Genomic DNA, 18,181 nt, shown 5'->3' with positions numbered 1-18,181 from the left:
GTCTGCTGCGCTTTAGCGGGCTGAACAGCGGGGGTGGCAGGTGCTGGTTTCGCAGGCTGCTGAGTCGGCGCAGATTTTGGGCGAGCTGAGGCAGCAGTGGAGCTGGAGCGCTTAGGCAGGAAATGTTGCATAGCCTGGGACGATTTCTGTGCCTCCGTGAAGCGTTCAGCGAATCCTTCGACCGCCGGGCCGAAAAGGCCTTTGGGGGAGACAGGAGCATCGAGGAAGGGGATCTTATCCGCGTGCTTCATCTCCGTCAGCGTCAACCATAAATGGCGCTCGAGCACCACAAGGCTGGCCATCGATCTCCCAATCGCCTGGGCGGTGGTCTTGGTGGCACGTAGAGCCAGGTCCGTCGTGCTCCTCAGATCGCTGAGGGTAGTGGGGTCCAGGCCAGACTCGGAGGATGCGAGGATTTTGGCCTGGAAGACCTGGAGGACCGCCATAGAATGAAGCGCCAAAGCTGCCTGTCTAGCTGAGGTGTAGGCGCGTCCAGCGAGAGCTGAAGTGGTCCTACACGGCTTAGACGGGTGAGCGGCCTTCGCTCTCCAGCCGATGGCCGTGGGGAACCGGACCGGAACTGCTGCGTCGCTGGAGCGGCGGAGAAGCAGGTCAGCCGAGCTGAGACGTCCCGATTCCAGCTGCGAAGGCGTGTCAAACGGCGAGCGGCTTCGGATCAGCTTGAGACGTAGAGTCGTCGCTGAAGGAGAAAAATCTGAGAATCCTGTGGCGAGCGCCCGCTTATATAGCCAGATGCCATGCCCATTCTGCCAAGCTCCGCTGCCGAGCCATTGCTTCGTTTTTTAAGCTCTGCACGAACCAATGGCCGTGCAGTTTCACTGCGTGAATGAAAAAAGGCTTCAGTTCAGGAGAAAAAAAGGCTTTTTCCCATATGCGTATTAAGCAAGACGCAGTACGAGTGAAGTATCGAAAGGGAACAGACAAAGAACAGAACTGAACAGGGGAATATAAATACCTAAGATAATGAGGGTTAAAACAAGGCACAGGTGGATCACAATCTTGATCAAAAGTGACAGTAATGACATTTAAAATGTTACAGAAGATTTCTACTTCAAATAAATGCAGTTCTTTTGAACTTTCTATTCATCAAAAAATCCTGGGGGGGAAAAATCATAACGGTTTTCCACAAACATATCAAGCAGCAAAAACGGTTTTATACATTTGTAATCATCAGAACCTTTATTAATAATTGATCATTATTAATAATGATGATGCTGTCAAGTTGCTTCTCTTCTCTTCTTTTGTTGAACATTTTTTGGTTGTTGTTTGGATTTGCATAGAATGTGTACCTTCTTTTATCAGATCTAACTGTGCAGAGAATATCCGAAAACACATCCTGCACACAGGCAAGCATGAGGGGGTGAAGATGTATAACTGTCCCAAGTGCAGCTACGCCACCAATGCCCCAATGGACTTCAGAAATCATCTCAAAGAGACTCACCCTGACATTGAGAACCCAGACCTGGCTTACTTACATGCAGGTACCACGTCTTGTCTTGCACCTTCCCTATCTTGTTCTTAATAAAATAAAAGGAGAGATTAAGCTATCTGATCAAACCCTGAGCCTTCTCTTTCACGCTGAAATGCATGAGTTCCCATCAGTGTCCCATAGATAGCAAGGTTATTATAGTTAACTGGACTTAAACTAAAACTAAAATGAAATTCCAAAAAATAACCTAGAAAAATGAAATAAATCTAAAAGTAAATTTTCCAAAAAAGGAAAATTAACTGAAATAATCATGCCTTGCTTTATAACTAAAACAAAACAGAAATTATCCTCAAATATTTTCAGTTTTCATATTTAATACTTTGGTCTACAGTTAATATAAACTGTGTGTTTTTGACATAACTTTGTGTTTATTTGACAAATGAAAAAAGTGTTAATTTGCATTTAAAGAGATTTAAACAGTATGTTTTTGCTTCCACTCAAAAAAGAGCATTTACAGTGTGGAATAATTAATTATCTGTGGGTATTTTAAGTATTGTGAGCTGAAACTTCACAGACACATTCTGGGGGCACGTGAGACTTCTTGTACATCTTGTAAAAAGAGGCATAATAGGACCCCTTTAAAGGTGGGGTAAGCGATTTCTGGTAGCCAATGTTGACATTTGAAATCACCAAAACAAACACGCCCCTACCCCAAAAGGGTCTCGCCCCTATTTTGATAGCTCCGCCCCACACGTACGTAAACAACCCAGGCAACGATTAGTTCTGTGAAACAAAGCAAAACCAATGTTACACTGTGTCTACACCGGACGCGAGTGGCGCGGTGCGACAAAATACTATAGAACTCATTATAATCAGTGATGCTGTCTACACCATAGATATACAGTATATACATATCTATGGTCTACACTGGATGCGGCGCGGCACGACACGACAAATCCCCGACAGAAAACTGCTGCTGCGTTCTGTTTATGACGTATTGACACAAATTCCAAATGATTTTCAACGGTCGCTTTGTCGACAGACTTTAGCTGTTGCGGCGCAGACACTGTGAAAAATCGCTTACCCCACCTTTAATGATGACAATGAAAAGGTCAAAGAAAACGTCATGATAATTGCTAATATTGGCTGTATCTGGATCCTGTTGTGCCTTTTTTCAGTATTAACTGACAGATCAGTCTCTTATAAAATGGTCATATTGAGCTACAAAATAGAGGTCTGCATTCCCATAGGAATGATGTGTGCGCTGGAAACAGGAGAAAGAAATGACTTGTGGGACTAGTAATAAAATAAATGTTACTCAAATTGACTTTGTTTTAAGGTACAGGATGTTATTTGTCTATTGTGCAGCAAACATAAATGGTTTACTGGCAGACTTGAACTAGAAATGTCTTTCTACTCTCTCCCATGTTTGTGGCAGGAATCGTGTCCAAGTCCTTCGAGTGTCGTCTGAAGGGACAGGGGGCAACCTTTGTCCAGGCAGACACCACTTTCACCCCTGATGAGAGTGAACTGGGTTCTGAGGCTGTTCAGCAGGTCATCATCATTCAGGGCTACGGCGGGGGAGAGGTGGCCATCGATCAGGCCCTGGAGGAGTCGGCTGCTGCCACCTTACAGACCCTCGCTATGTCTAGTCAGCTGGCCGAAGTGCTGCACATCACTGAGGATGGGCAGCTCATCACATCTGGTCGGGAAGTGTCTACAGTGACAGGAGGACAGACCACTCAGTACGTGCTGGTGGAGTCTTCCGGAGAGACCGTAGGAGAAGCAAGACAGGAAGGGGAGGAGGCTGTGCACAGTGTGTCCGAGTCTTCCTCTGCTCTGGATGCTTTGCTTTGTGCCGTGACAGAGTTGGGCCAACAAGGCTGCACTAGAGTGGGAGAGATTACCACCACCACAGTGTCAGAGCATGTGCCAGAAGAGAAGTGTGAAGGTCAGACCTCTCAGACACAGAGACAAAGTGAAGGACAGGTATATGAGGAGACGGCAGAAGTGGGAGTGGTGGCTCAGGTAATGAGCTCTAACCATGAGCACACATCTGAGGAAATGCAAGAGGTGCTACAGTTTGCTGCCAGTCAGCTGATGATGAAGGAGGGTCTTACTCAAGTTATCGTCAATGACGAGGGGACACATTACATAGTCACACAGCTGGATGACTCTACTCTGCATGTTGAGGGCACTGTAGAGGATCCATCCGGACAGGAGACGATAGTTTACTCCGAAATTAGTCCTGAATGAGGTGGAGATGAGAGATTGGGAGTAGATTTTCTTGAATTTGAAATAGTTTTTCTTGTCTAAGAGAGTGAACTCAGGTCAAAGTGTAACATATGTCAAAAGCAAGCTTTTTGGGATGGATTGCTTTGGTTGCTTTGGTTTTTTGATTGCTAATTCCATATACAACAGCACTTGTGAAATGAACTCTTTATATGTAAAAATGCTTTATATCCTTTTACTAAAGACTAACAACCAAAAGCATAAAATATTTTTTTTGCAGTTAAATGTATGTAAATGTTAAGATTACTAATGAAAACCTTGTTAAGCATTCACTTTCTGTTTCATATTCCTTTATGTATGTATTTTAGTTTTGAAATTCAAATATTTGAAATAGTTTAGGATTCAGGATTGAGGACTTAACAAAACTCCAGACAACATGATCGGTAAAGTAAAGAACATGTATAAAACTCCATTAACTCTCATAAACTGCTTAAATGAAAAATGTATATTTATAACCTGCTTGTGATTGTTTTTTGTTTTGTTTTTAATTATTATTATTACTATTATTATTATTATTATTCAAAATGTGAACTTCTGAATATATTTTCCAGTAAATTTGCCATTTAAAAGTTTAGTTTTGAGAGTTTGACTTGCTTAAGTCCTGTAAATAAAGAACTGACCAGTTTGTTGGCACATTTGTTTGTTTCAGGTACATTTTAGGTATGTTAAAAAAGATTGGGTACTCATAATAAAACATCTTGCAAGCTTTAAACACACATGTGATTAATGTGACAAAGCTGCAACTCACAATACTGAGAAAAGGGAGAGAAAACAGTCTATGTATTTATTAACATACAGAAGTGTAGTATATGTTTTGTGTCATGCAGGCCTGGGGTAAGGCTATGCCTGTAAATCAGAGCGCTTATCTGGGTAATCGTCTGGGTGAACATTGTTGTCAGGAAGCCTAAACAGTTTAATATGTAGAAAGTAGAAGTAGGTCTGGGAAAATTAGGGCCTGTTTAAGAAGATTAAGAAATATTTAAGAACGTGTAAATATTTTATGCTGTTGGTATTTTAGTTTATTCATATTATGTTATAATAAATTAAATAATAATCACAATATTTCTGTACAATTCTGGAATATTCTTAACACCTATTGGTATAAGCATTTTTATTTAATTGTGCTCCTATTTGCTTATGGAATAATTTGTTATTAATGGTCATCATGTGTAATGTGGATGTGATTTGCCTTATGGTCTCACTCTTTCCTAAAAATGAACATTATATTGAAAAATCACCATTTAAGAAATAATAAATATTGGTAACAACAAATAAATGTAGCAAACAGTGTCGGTATCGTATCATATGTAAAGCAGGTGATTTAATGCATAAAATGTAATTAAAATCTATTTAATCAAATATAGCCCGTTTGTCCAGTACATTCAATTTATTTGTTGTTCATAAAATGCAGATATATTGTACGTTTTAATTGTTATTGTAAATGTAATGAATTGTACATTTTAATGTCATTCTTGTCCGATACTGAAAACAAACGCCAACAGTCCTTATTTCAGATAGTTAAGTATCAATAGATGTCCGGTAGATGTCGCATCCTCCAATCTGCCTCCAATCTGAAATGGCGCTGCTGCCTACGCCGCCTCGGCTCGCTGAAGTCGTCGCCATTTTGAAATCCAAATCGCTCACACTACACCCGCTCTATAAACTGGAACTATGCCGCGGGGCCGGCCGCGAAAACAAAGGATTAAAGATGACGGCGAAATCGGTAAAGTCAACTGCAGTCTCACAAATAAAAACTTCACATCAATGACTATTTGCTTACGTGCAAAGTGCATGACGAAAATGCAACAGAAGGTTAGAAAACCATTTGAAACGTGTGTGTATATAGTCCCCGGATATAGTATTGCGGGTGTGTGCGCGCGCGTGTGTATCTTTAGCGTTTTTGTGCTGCTGCTGGAGTGATTGCGGCGGAATGATATTAATAACACGGTCGTGTGCTGGAGAATGCGTCGCTTGAGCGGTTGTAGTAGACTTAAGATTCTACTCGCCTGCACTATCTGAACTGATACGTTTAATTAAAATGCATGTTGGGCTGCTTGGCATCGTTGCTAATGTTAGCTAATGCTTCCGTACATCTGTAAGGAGGGGGTAGAACTTGTCTGGCAGTTATGTAAAATGTGTTTGTAGCATATTTTTTGGGATTTTATGTAGCGATACAGTGATGATACTATATGGTATTTACACAATGTGTTAAATCGGTCTGGTAATCGCTAATGTTTAGTTGGTCTTCAGGTTTTGCTAACGTTAGCTGTCAAACAACCAAAACGTCTCTAAAAAGAGTAAGACCAGTGGAATCCATCTCGACTCGGTGGTCGGCCAAAACGACCAAAACTGGTTTAATTGTTTCTTTTTGTTGTGAATTCACGGTGGTACCATGGTACTTTTATGTTAGTCTGTTACTTTAACCAGTTTAGGCAACAGCCCAGCCGTCATTGTTAAAAGCTGCTAAGTTTTACATGATTTTCTCAGCCTGGCTCGAAAGTGGAAAGTTTACAAAACATTTCATAAGATGAATAGAAAAGTTACAAAATATATATCAAAGCTGGAGAAGCTCTGTTGACATTTATTTAAAAAAAACACAAAAAAAAACATGCTGAGGCATATTTGATCTCTGGATTCAACTAATTAACTCAGAATTAGCAAAGTAGAATGTGCAAACATACATTAATGCGTGAAGGCAGCTTGCAGAGCTAAAATTGTCAAACTTTTTGAACAGGATGATTGGGGTAAATTGTGCTTGTTTTATCTTCTGGGAAACAAGTGTCTTATGTAGCTTCTGAAGGGCATTCATAAATAAATAACTGATATCTTAGATAAGAGAAACGTGTTAGGGATGAGTATTTTTATCTGTTTTCCCATAGCTGAAATGAACATCTACAAGGAATAAAATAGTTTCAAACCCATAAATATAACTTAAAAAAAAAAAAAAAAACATGCTGAGGCATGTTTGATCTCTGGATTCAACTAATTAACTCAGAATTAGCAAAGAAGTAGAATGTGCAAACATACATTAATGCGTGAAGGCAGCTTGCAGAGCTAAAATTGTCAAACTTTTTGAACAGGATGATTGGGGTAAATTGTGCTTGTTTTATCTTCTGGGAAACAAGTGTCTTATGTAGCTTCTGAAGGGCATTCATAAATAACTGATATCTTAAATAAGAGAAACGTGTTAGGGATGAGTATTTTTATCTGTTTTCCCATAGCTGAAATGAACATCTACAAGGAATAAAATAGTTTCTAATAATCCAGTCATTTTCTGTAATGTCAGACATTGCTGTTTGAGCTGAAGATGAAAAGTGAATGAACATTTGGTAAACTGAAGGCCTTTGCTAGCAGTTTGATTAACTCAACAAATGCATCGTATATTAGATTAAGCAGATACACACAACATAATTGAACTATTACAACTTTGATTGTGCTAGTCAGAATGTGTAAGGGTGCTTTCACACTTGGTTTAATTGCTTGGTCTAAACCAGAGTTCGATTGCTCCCCTACCCCTGTCTGCACTGGATTGTGTTCACACTTTGTTTTTTAATTCCAAACCACAGTATTTTTGCATCATAAAAGCTACATCTGTTTACCCCTGTTGCTAGGTATCGGTGATGCAGGAGAAAGTGGCAAAATGCATAAGCATTCCTGGCCTCACATTTATTTACATTTGTTTTTGAACGTTTGGCTTTGTTTCCAAAGCATCAACGCATAATGACACTTGTGTCTGTCTGCTGTGAATGTACAGCAAATGTTCTGAAGAATGCGGGAGTCCATTTCTGCTAAAGGCTTGCTGAAATGAGATTCTAGGGCTGCGCGACATTGATCAAAATTCATATCTTGGTATTTTTGGGTTGAATGGCAGTATACAATATATCTGTATTTTCTACAAAGTGGACTAAATATTTAGTTGCAAGTCAAAGCCACAGGAAATGTCACTATCATTTTAATTAAGACAGTATATGATCGAAATAAAATGCAAAGAGGTTTTCCTCCCTGTTTAAAAATATACAGCACAATATATAAACGTAAAAAAACTATATTAAAACTAGATCTCTGGCAATGTGCAACAATAATAACGGACATAATAAATAGAGTACAATTTCAGCTTTTTTCCTCCTGCATAACGAAATAAATGTGTTTCTGATGTGGAAATTACGGTGGCCGTGAAGTGCAAAGATTTGTCGTTGTGTTTTCTGACTTGTTATAATGTTTTCTGAATTGTTGTTGTGCTTTCTGAATTGTTATTTTGTTTTTTAGACTTGCATTTGCATTTGTAATTTGTTATTTTGTTTTCAGAATTGTGATTTGCTTTGCACTTCTCGGCCACCGTAGGAAATAACAATAATGTAAACAGAACAGTAGAAAACGTAAGAATTTTGCCAGAGGAAGTAGGTTATTTTTGCGGTAGACAGTTGTTCACTGAACAAAGTGTTTTCACCTATGTAGCCCTGTATATCTCTTACAGGTTTTGTGCAAGAAAAACACTTCTTTGACAGTGGGTCAGTGCTGTAAAGATAATTTCATTGAGGAACTGTGTCACTCTCTACAGTAACTGACTGCGAGTAGTTCAATTTCAGTTGCCTCTCTCTGTGTCAATGCAGTTGCTGGTTGTGGTTGCTGAGCTCTGCTTGAAGAAGCTTGCCAGTTATGACTACTACTTAGCTGTTGGTGGCATTATTGCTACTTAGTCTGCATGCAAAGGCACAGTAGGCACAGCTGGGTTAGTTTAACAGCGGCCTGATCAGCTAGCAGATATTCCGCTTCTAAGACAGCTTGGTTTTTCACTGCATTGATCTTTTCACTTGGGATGTATTAGTTTCTGAACTGTGGATCCACAAGTGAGGCCATGTCTGACAGGTCACTAATGGCAAGTATGCTGACCCTGCCACTAAAGTAATCAACAATGCAGATCTTGATGGATTTGACATGAGATGGTAACTCTTCTCACCTGACAGAGCATCTGTGAAGTCCTGAAGGGGTTTTAGAGGCATCTGGATTGCCTCCAGGACCTCTATGTCTTGCTAAGTAGGAACAAGATATCTAGACTTTTTGCCAGCAGACATGACTTTTCGACTGCTCCCTCCTGCTCCAGGAAGTGCTCAATCATTTGCTGCTGTGATCGCCAGTGCATGGCTGACTCAGTGATGAGCTGGTGAGCCGGCAAACCCAGCTGAATCTGGACTTCAGCCAACTGTCTTCTTCCAGCTATAGGTGAAGCTGCTGACAACTTTCTTATAGAGAGAAATGCCCCAGGTGATGCTCTGTCAGAATCAGAATCAGTTTCATTAGCCAGTGTTCTTATGCATTAAAGCAGCACTATGTAACTTTTGGCGCTCTAGCGGTTAATAAACAGAACTGCACACATCCCGCGGAAGAACATTCCAACCGGAGCTACTTCTCTAAGTTTATGTCTATGGCGATTCACGCAGGTATGTGTTACTCCGCAGCGGTGACGACCCGACCAGGCTACAATAGTCCAAATATAAGTACTTATTATAAGTGTACCGTAGTGATTCGGAATAAGACAAAAACGCGGTTTGGAAGATGAATTCATGATGTACTCGCTCATTATATACATTTTGCAAATTTTGAACACAGAAAAAGTTACATAGTGCTGCTTTAAAGGATTTTGACTGGTTTATAGTAGCTTCTAGTATTACATCACATTTAAAAAACAAAAAAGAAAGGCAACAAAAAAAGAAAAACAAAAGACATAAATTGGAAACCCATTTTCAAAAAAGTTGGGACATTTTGGCAGAGGTGTAAAGTATGTGAGTAAATGTAATTAATTACTGTACTTGAGTATCTTTTTGGATACTCTGTAGTTTTACGGAGTATCAAAATGAGCAACTTTTACTCTCTACTTCACAACATTTTTGAATAAGTATCTGTACTCTTTACTCCACTACATTTGTAATGAGTGTTGCAATTGCACATCACACATGGCACCTAGCTTTTTCTGCAGCAGTTTCAACACCATCATCCCGGACACCCTTCAGAATAAACTCACCCAGCTCTCCGTGCCCACCTTCATCTGTCAATGGATCACCAGCTTTCTGACAGACATATTTATTAAGTTTTTACTATTTAAATGTTTGTTTGTTTTTGTTTTTTAGCTTTTTAGTTTTTTTTTCTGTTCTCATGTCAGATATGTATGTATGTATGTACCAGGAGCACCTTAAAAAAACCACAACAAATTCCTTGTGTGTTTGCACACACCTGGCGAATAAATCTAATTCTGATTCTGATTCTGATTCTTTCTGCTACAAAATAAGTGATATCTGGCATTAAAGGTACTATATCTTAGGTGTTTTGCCCTTACTCATCCAAACTTTAAACAAGGCTACTTTACGTGAATGTGAGTTCCTTAGCAAGTATTTGTGAATCACAGGTGTTACATATATAAGAAGAGGACGTTAATGCAGCTGGCAATGAGGCCTAAACCAGCACATCCAGTGCAAGAAGGCTTTGACTTTTTAATTTTACTCAACATTGTTTTATTTATCTGTCATAGAGAAGAGACCTTTTTGAATGATATTGTGTTTCACACCTATTGGTATAAGCATTTGGTATAAGCAAAAGAAATATATATATATATATATATATATATATATATATATATATTGCAATTTTGAGGTGTTCAGTTTTAATTTAGTTTTAGAAGTGTGATCGCTTTCCTCACAAATCAACTCTTTCTTGTTTTTGCAGTTGAGTGTGTTCCCATAGCCTGTTCAATTAAGTAAAAGAATTTGAGTTACCTGATTTATTTTGAAATTGTATGGGTTTGTTCTGTAACAGCGTGCGGTATTATATAATATATAATATACTATTGTACTATAATATACTAATATACAATTGATGGCAGTAGACATGTCTATGGGATCAGCCTCCTTGACCAAACATATAGCTCAAGTCTAATTATTATTATTGCCTCGCTATGGCGAACATGTTCAAAATATCTGTAATGTCTTCACGTGATGTTTAACAAGTTCGGTGACAGTCATATTAAACCTTACGAGGAGTATTTAAAACTTCACCGCATATTTCGCCAAGTCCAAAGTGGCCAACTTTCTGTTGGGCAGCACTAATGACTGTCAGAGCAATTTTCTTTTGCTGAGAACAGTATATGTACTAACTTTTGTACATAAACTCCCATGTGCCACCTTTGCCTTGACCTAATGGCCTACGAGTTTTTAAAAGACTCCAAGGCCCTCAAAACTTTGGAAAAAAAAAAAACCGTAGGAGAACAATAGAGCTCTGCCCATAGTGAACTTGACTATGCTATTCAGAATGTGTAACTCCTTTGCCGATGTGTTTGTACTGTAACAACACAAACTAAAACAAAGAATTCACAACTGTCTTTACAATAGTGTTTTATGTTGTATTGTCTCTGCACATCTTACACTTAACTGTATTTGCATTATTAAAGTCATTCCACTGTGTGAGTGTGAATGGCATACTTTCCTAACACTGAGCAATCAGACCTCAAGGTACCACCAAAAATTAGGGATAGAACAATTACCGGTTTGGCGATAAATCATGATAAAATTCCCCACGGTAGTTTTACCGTTTCATATTTTAATTATCATTAAAACCATATTCGATTACCGTGATTTGAACAACTGAGGATAAATAAATACTGCCCAGCATAAAGCAAAGTTTTAAGTAACAGTGTCACGTGTGCACAGCACGCAGAGTAGTTTCGTTTTGTGTGAAAACAGAGATGGCCTTCACTGCAAAACACAAGATCCAGGGGGCTTGGTTGGATCCGGATCCAGATCCAACTCCTCCCACCTTACTTATACCTAAACCTACCCATCTTCAGATTTGATGGTATTTTGTTTTCATCTTCACTCCATGTAATACCTAATAAAGAAGTGTTCTTATCGTAATGATGCTTTGTCCACGGAGGTTACAGGAAACGGCTCTAATTCTGCTGTTCCAACAGCACCACCTGCTGTCAGAGAGTGGATTTACAGAGAGTTACATTTACTGTACATTCAGCCTTGACTGGTTGATGACAGGCTTATGTGGATTCTATTTTGACTAGACTTGTGCCGGTATTCGGTAATGCGATATATCACGGTAATGAATATGCACGATATTGTTATCGTGGGCACTTCTAAATACCGTGAATAATTATATATTACAAATTATTCCGAATTTTGAATGCATTTTAAGAATACTTTTCCCATAAACTGGTCAAAATGCACAACACCGCTGTATGCTGCGTGAAAGACGCATGCGCGGACTTGAAGCACATGGCGGAACATGTGAGAGACGCTCTGGATGAAAGCGCACTTTCACTCTCTGACTGCAGAAATAATAATAATAATAATAATAATAATAATAATAATAATAATAATAATAATAATAATAATAATTATAATAATTCATTTAAATGCAGCCTTTACCCCGGAAACCCTGTAAACAAAGCCGCTGCACTACTTCCTGTTTCTGAATCATGTTTAAATTATTTAAATAGCCATTCAGATTTGTGTATTTGCTATGATGTTCATCACAGCGCCAAATACTTAAATATTTAGACTTTATAGGCTATTTATTTTCAAACTTTTTTTTACATTTTAATCTGGACTACAACATGCCCTAGATATTGTTTGAAAGTGTTTTTATTCTTTATTGTTCGGTCACACTTTACATTAGGGCTTCATTAGTTAACATTAGTTAATTCATTGGTTAACATAAACTGCCAATGAAAAATTCTTCTGAACATTCATTAATCTTAGGTATTCCAATATTTAATAACAGGATGTTAAAATTGAGAGTTGCAGCTGTGTTGTTTAATGAGCTAACATGAACTAAGACTTGTATTTTTTAAACAGAGATTAATAACTTCTGTAGCAAATGTAGCTATTGCTCATTGTGAATGTTAATGCATTAACTAAGGTTAACTAATGAGGTCTTATTGTAAAGTGATACCTATTGGTCTTTATAGTTCTTTTGCACTTTAATCTGTGTAAAACTTTTAACTTTATACATTTTTCTGTATTGCTTTATTGCATTTAAATATTCAGTTATTTTTGTTATAAGAAAAAAGTTATTAAACCTGTTATACTGTATTATGACAGCACTTTTTTTTTTAAACTTAATTTAAATATCGTGATAATACCGTATACCGTGATAAAAGCATTAGCAATTAATCGCAACATGAAAATTTGATACCGGCATATCCCTAATTTTGACTTAACCCTTTTCTTTATTTAAAGGCTGAATTGTGAAGTTTACCATTTTATGAAACTTTTCAAAGCTTTAATTGAACATTTCGTACATGCTAGTGTTTCCCACACATAGACTTTACTTGGCGGGTCACCCAGGTATATTAACGGCCGCCCAAGTATATTTGGTAAAACAATAATAATATGTTAATGTAAATGTTCTTTGCTGGCTTTCGGTTGCCTATATAATTTAATCGCTGTTTGAATAATTGGAAATTAAACAAAATAATGAAGTAATTAGTAAATTAGTAACTTTTTATTAACTTTTTACTAACTGTTTTATTTTATGACATGACACCCATATCTGGTACTTTCCTAAAAAGACGTGTTTATGATGTGCGTAGTTCATAGATTAAGTTAGACTAGGCTACTTTTTTTAGCCTTAACCTGGAGTTGGTTTACCGCCTATATATGTTGAATCATGTGAACACAGAGATGAAGTGGACAACCATCTGCAAACTGAAACAAAAGACTACATTTTGAAAGTAAAATTTTTTTCAAATCAGTTGAATCCCGAGAATAAGCTGACATTCATTGCCCATTGGTTGTGCAGGGGCAGGATTTCTGATCTTAACTAGGCTATTTGATATTCTGTGTCTTAACTCAGATTTAGAACTTATATTTTATTCATTCAGCAGACTTGGTCACAAACGAGTAACATCACAAGCAATTTATCATAAACTGATGCAAAACTGATGATCTATTATATCATTAGGCTATTTTAATTGTGATCTACATTGTCTGACCTCTTTTCTGAAATCTGTTTTAGATGATTAAAAAATCTCTGGTCTAGGGCACAAAAGGATTGTTAGTAACACATTACAAGTTAATCAGGAGTTGGGAAGGGAAAGCCAAAACTTTGTCGCCTGTTACTCCAATACAATGATTTTTTTTTATTTTCAGCCTGGAATAATGAACAATGGTTTCACACTGTGGAGAAAAGTAGCTATAACCACTGTAAATAATCTGTTTGAAAAGGAGAAGGTGTTATCTACGGAACAGTTGAGGGCTAAATTTAAATTACCCCAAAATAATAATTCTTCAAGTATTTACAAATTAGGAGCTTTGTGCAAAATCAGTTTCTTATTGCCTCACTTCAACAGAACAGGTTCTCCTGGATAATAGATCTAAAAGATCACTAATAATATTGGTCATTGTTCTATTTGTTCTATTGTTTTGTCACGTTAAAATAAAGCATTAAAAGTAAAATAAATAAAAAAGTGTAATTTTCACTGTTAAAGCATTCGCCTGTTCAGAGATCACAGCCTGACTCATGTGATACAGTCATAAATAGTGGGAAATGATAGTCGTTCCTGTTAGTTTTTAGATCTTATATGCATTAAATCTACACAACAGAACTGATACATGGAAAGAATTCGTTGTTATCTTACTTTTATCTCTGACAATATCATTCACTGTTTTTTTTTGTTTTTTTTTTGCAGATGGAGGTCATGAAGCAAGTTCAGAAAGCCAGAAGCATACGGAAAACAAATGTAATATTTGCTCCCAGAATTTTCCCAGTGACAGTCAACTTCAGAGACACCTACGAGACCATGATGTCAATGATAAGGCAAGAGACACAATATCAACTCGCATAAGACCTGATCTGTATTGATAGATGAATTTCATATGAAATGTGACCCAGGACCACAAAACCAGTCATAAGGGTCATTTATACATAATCTGAAAGCTGAATAAATAAGCTTTCCATTGAAAATCTGGAATCTGAGGGTGCAAAAAAATCTAAATACTGAGAAAATCGCCTTTAAAGTTGTCCAAATGAAGTTCTTAGCAATGCATATTACTAATCAAAAATTAAGTTTTGATATATTTACGGTAAGACATTTACAAAATATCTTCATGGTACATGATCTTTACTTAATATCCTAATGATTTTTGGCATAAAAGAAAAATCGATAATTTTGACCCATACAATGTTTTTTTGGCTATTGCTAAAAATATACCCATGCGACTTAAGACTGGTTTTGTGCTCCAGGGTCACAAATATCATTTAACACATGCTTCATATTAAGATGTAATGTATAAATTATAATAGACTTGCATGAAATACTCATAGCCAACTAATAATCATGTGAATAATCAGTAAGATCAGTAGTTACAAGCATGCTGTGAACAATTAAAAATGTAAATCTTTGTTGCTAAAAGCCTACTGCACTTACTGTGAACAGTGCATCAGTGCATGTTATTCTTACTGTATATACACTTGCTCCATCTCTGAAACAGTTTTACTGTTCAGCTGACCTCTATAGGCCATGCTATATCCAAACATGCTTCAACCCCTTTCCTCTAGCCACCACCATTAGTTCAGCCCTACGTTTTTTTCCTTCTGAAATATCCTGTTTCATTTGGGAATATTACTGTACTGTTTCACAGTGAAAACATTTACATGCACATCAGAAAGACAGCTGATTATGTTTACATAAACATACATTTTACATAGTACAAATGACTCACTTTTCAGCCTTATAAACATGCTTCTCAGTGAGCAAGCACCTTTCTCCTCACATAGACTGTTACTTTAATTATTAGTTTTTTCCTGTTTTGGTAGTAATGGTATATGTGCTTGTCAGGAACTGCTGATAACATAACTGTTCCTTACTTCTTCCTGGATGCAGCCATATCGGTGTGACCAGTGTCCTATGTCCTTTAATGTGGAATACAATCTTGACCTTCATAAATCCACTCACACCACCAGTGATCCCAAATGCCCAGTATGCAATAAGAAGTTCTCAAGAGTGGCCAGTCTGAAGGCTCATGTCATGATACACGAAAAAGAAGAGGTCAGACAACTTTCTTTAAATCCACTGGACATTTATTCTTTATGAGTAATTGAATCTTTGGTATATTTATCACAACTTAAAGACAAATAAGTTTGATCCTGCCAATCAGGTTCATCAGAATGAAAATACTCATGTCTTTCAGTCTCTTTTTGCATAATTTTTTAGCAATATCATGCTTTGTGTTTTCAGAACTTCCTGTGCTCTGAGTGTGGAGATGAATTTATTCTTCAGAGTCAGCTTTCTTTGCATCTTGAGGAACATAGGGAAGAACTCAGTGGAACAAAGTCACACACTTGCAAGACCTGCAGCAAAGAGTTCTCAACACAAAACCAGCTGAAAGAACATTTGAAAAGTCATGCTAAGATCAGGTGTGATTACTGTTGAATCAATGCTGTTGTCTTCAGCTGAAGGGTTTAGACAAAAATGAGAACTCTGTCATCATTTACATGTGCCTCTTTTTCCTCAAAAGGAGATGTTTAGACAAATGTTCACAAAGCACTTCAGCATGCCACCACAGTTTATATAGTCAAAAAAGAGAACATTTGGTCACTATAAGAGACAATCAAAAGAGCCAGGTTAACATTTCTCAGAAATTCTCTTTGTGTTCCATAAAAGATGGAAAGTTGTACAAATTTGGAACAACATGAGGGTGAGTAAATGAAAACATGATAGCACGGTTTTCATTTTTGCACAAACTAAACTCTTCAGGCACAGCGAATAATTTGTGCTCTTGAGTGAATCTCACAAAAACATTTTTTTTTAAATAAGTTCATTCCACTATGAAAATAAGCTGCAAAAATGATTAGTTTTGAATCTCAATATGTCAAGCATAAATCAACCCTGACTAAAGGACATCATGCAAGAAATTATTGAGAATCACTGGACATTCAAGTCTTAACGAACATGAAACTCATGCAGAAACATGCACTTCACTGATCGGAAGTGCACAACAAACACAATATGCATTCTAAAATTGGCTCAGAATATTAAACATGTTTAATATCCTTTAAAATAGTCTAAAGCGAAAAAATTGAAGCTGTGCCCAAGAAACACAATGGTATTTTCTGTGAAATTTGTCAATTGAGACTGCCCAATAATTGCAGACTGGCTCTGACCTACGGAAAGTGTTGACTGGTGCAAAAATATGGGCAAAAATCATGATGTGTATTCCAGTGAGAAAAAATATAAACCTGATCATTTAAATTATGCCATATCCTAAAAACACGTAAATCTTTTCAAGTGAAACTGAGAGATAACATTAGACAAGTCATGATGCCATGTTGAAGAGCTTAACTTAAAGACTGCCAACAAAAGCCCAAAATCAGAAGCATTGCTCTGTGTGGATTTTCAAAGACACAATCTGAGAGAAACACAAATGCATTGGCAGATACCTGAGAGATATTTAGCATTTTAAATATCTAGTGTGAAGTGTTATGACTGGAAATCACATCAGAGACGTCAGACAGTTGTGTAGTGTTAAAAGACAGCAATCCGATGATTTTAAAAGTCCTATAGCATGTGGGTGGCTTAATGTACAATGCATTTTTATGTAAATATAACACCCCTCATCTTATTATTTAGATTTCGCAATGTTTGTAACTTAGTTGCTGACTCTCACTAACCATTTTATGTTATGCTGTTTGGTTGCGCCATAGAGATGTTGTCTGTTTGAAATGTGACATTCTTGATAGAGATATATGAGATTCATCCACTTAGATACCAGCTCTTTAATTTATTTATATATATATACGGTATATATATGTATATGGAGCCCCGCACATGACATGCAAGAAAAAATAAATAAATCGTGCACACAATTACTATTTCGTTCCCTCGATTTGCTAATTTTTTCCCTCGATTTGCTAAATCGTGCGTACAATTTACTAATTCGTTCTCTCGATTTATAAATCGTGTGCATGATTTAGCAAATCGAGGGAACGAATTAGTAAATCGTGCGCACAATTTATAAATCGAGGGAACGAAATAGTAAATTGTGCACCCGATTTAACCTACTATTTTTTTTTTTCCTGCATGCCATTTGCGGGGCTCCGTATATATTTGGAAATTGTTTTAGTTTACTATGAGCTGAAAAATCAGATCAGTTTTGATTTATTTATTGTGAGTATATAAATTCAGATATATTGTATGTACTATTTGAGTTCAGCTTTGTTGCTCACACTCTGATCCTCAATTCGTTTTAAGGCCTGTTATAACAAGTTCAAGAAACTATAAGAGCATTGATCGGAGAGGATTCAAAAACATTTGTCATCACTGTGGGAAGACGTTTAAAAAACCCAGTCAGCTTGTTAGACATATACGCATTCACACAGGTAAACCCAAATACACATATTTTTTTTATACTTAAAGTGACAACACTAATATTTATATTTTCA

General features: G+C 37.2%; 2 protein-coding genes across 2 annotated transcripts in view; both read left to right on the top strand.

Moving 5' to 3' along the window:
- Positions 1–4,367, top strand: part of znf407 (zinc finger protein 407) — a 53,659-nt gene extending 49,292 nt beyond the window's left edge. The window contains exons 8-9 of the mRNA XM_016524799.1: positions 1,324–1,502; positions 2,889–4,367. Coding sequence (XP_016380285.1) covers positions 1,324–1,502; positions 2,889–3,706 — 997 coding nt within the window. The 3' untranslated portion in view covers positions 3,707–4,367. The remainder of the gene's footprint in view (positions 1–1,323; positions 1,503–2,888) is intronic.
- An 857-nt stretch (positions 4,368–5,224) lies between these two features.
- The window catches only part of znf236 (zinc finger protein 236), a 63,752-nt gene continuing 50,795 nt past the window's right edge, over positions 5,225–18,181 (top strand). The window contains exons 1-5 of the mRNA XM_016524802.1: positions 5,225–5,465; positions 14,430–14,557; positions 15,624–15,788; positions 15,978–16,156; positions 17,991–18,118. Of these exons, the coding sequence (XP_016380288.1) occupies positions 5,414–5,465; positions 14,430–14,557; positions 15,624–15,788; positions 15,978–16,156; positions 17,991–18,118 (652 nt within the window). The 5' untranslated portion in view covers positions 5,225–5,413. The remainder of the gene's footprint in view (positions 5,466–14,429; positions 14,558–15,623; positions 15,789–15,977; positions 16,157–17,990; positions 18,119–18,181) is intronic.

This window comes from Sinocyclocheilus rhinocerous, unplaced genomic scaffold, assembly GCF_001515625.1.
Source record: "Sinocyclocheilus rhinocerous isolate Xijiao unplaced genomic scaffold, SAMN03320098_v1.1 scaffold1535, whole genome shotgun sequence".
Taxonomy (NCBI): Eukaryota; Metazoa; Chordata; class Actinopteri; order Cypriniformes; family Cyprinidae; genus Sinocyclocheilus; species Sinocyclocheilus rhinocerous.
Note: the sequence above shows the minus strand (reverse complement) of the source record. Positions and strands in the feature narration are given on the sequence as shown.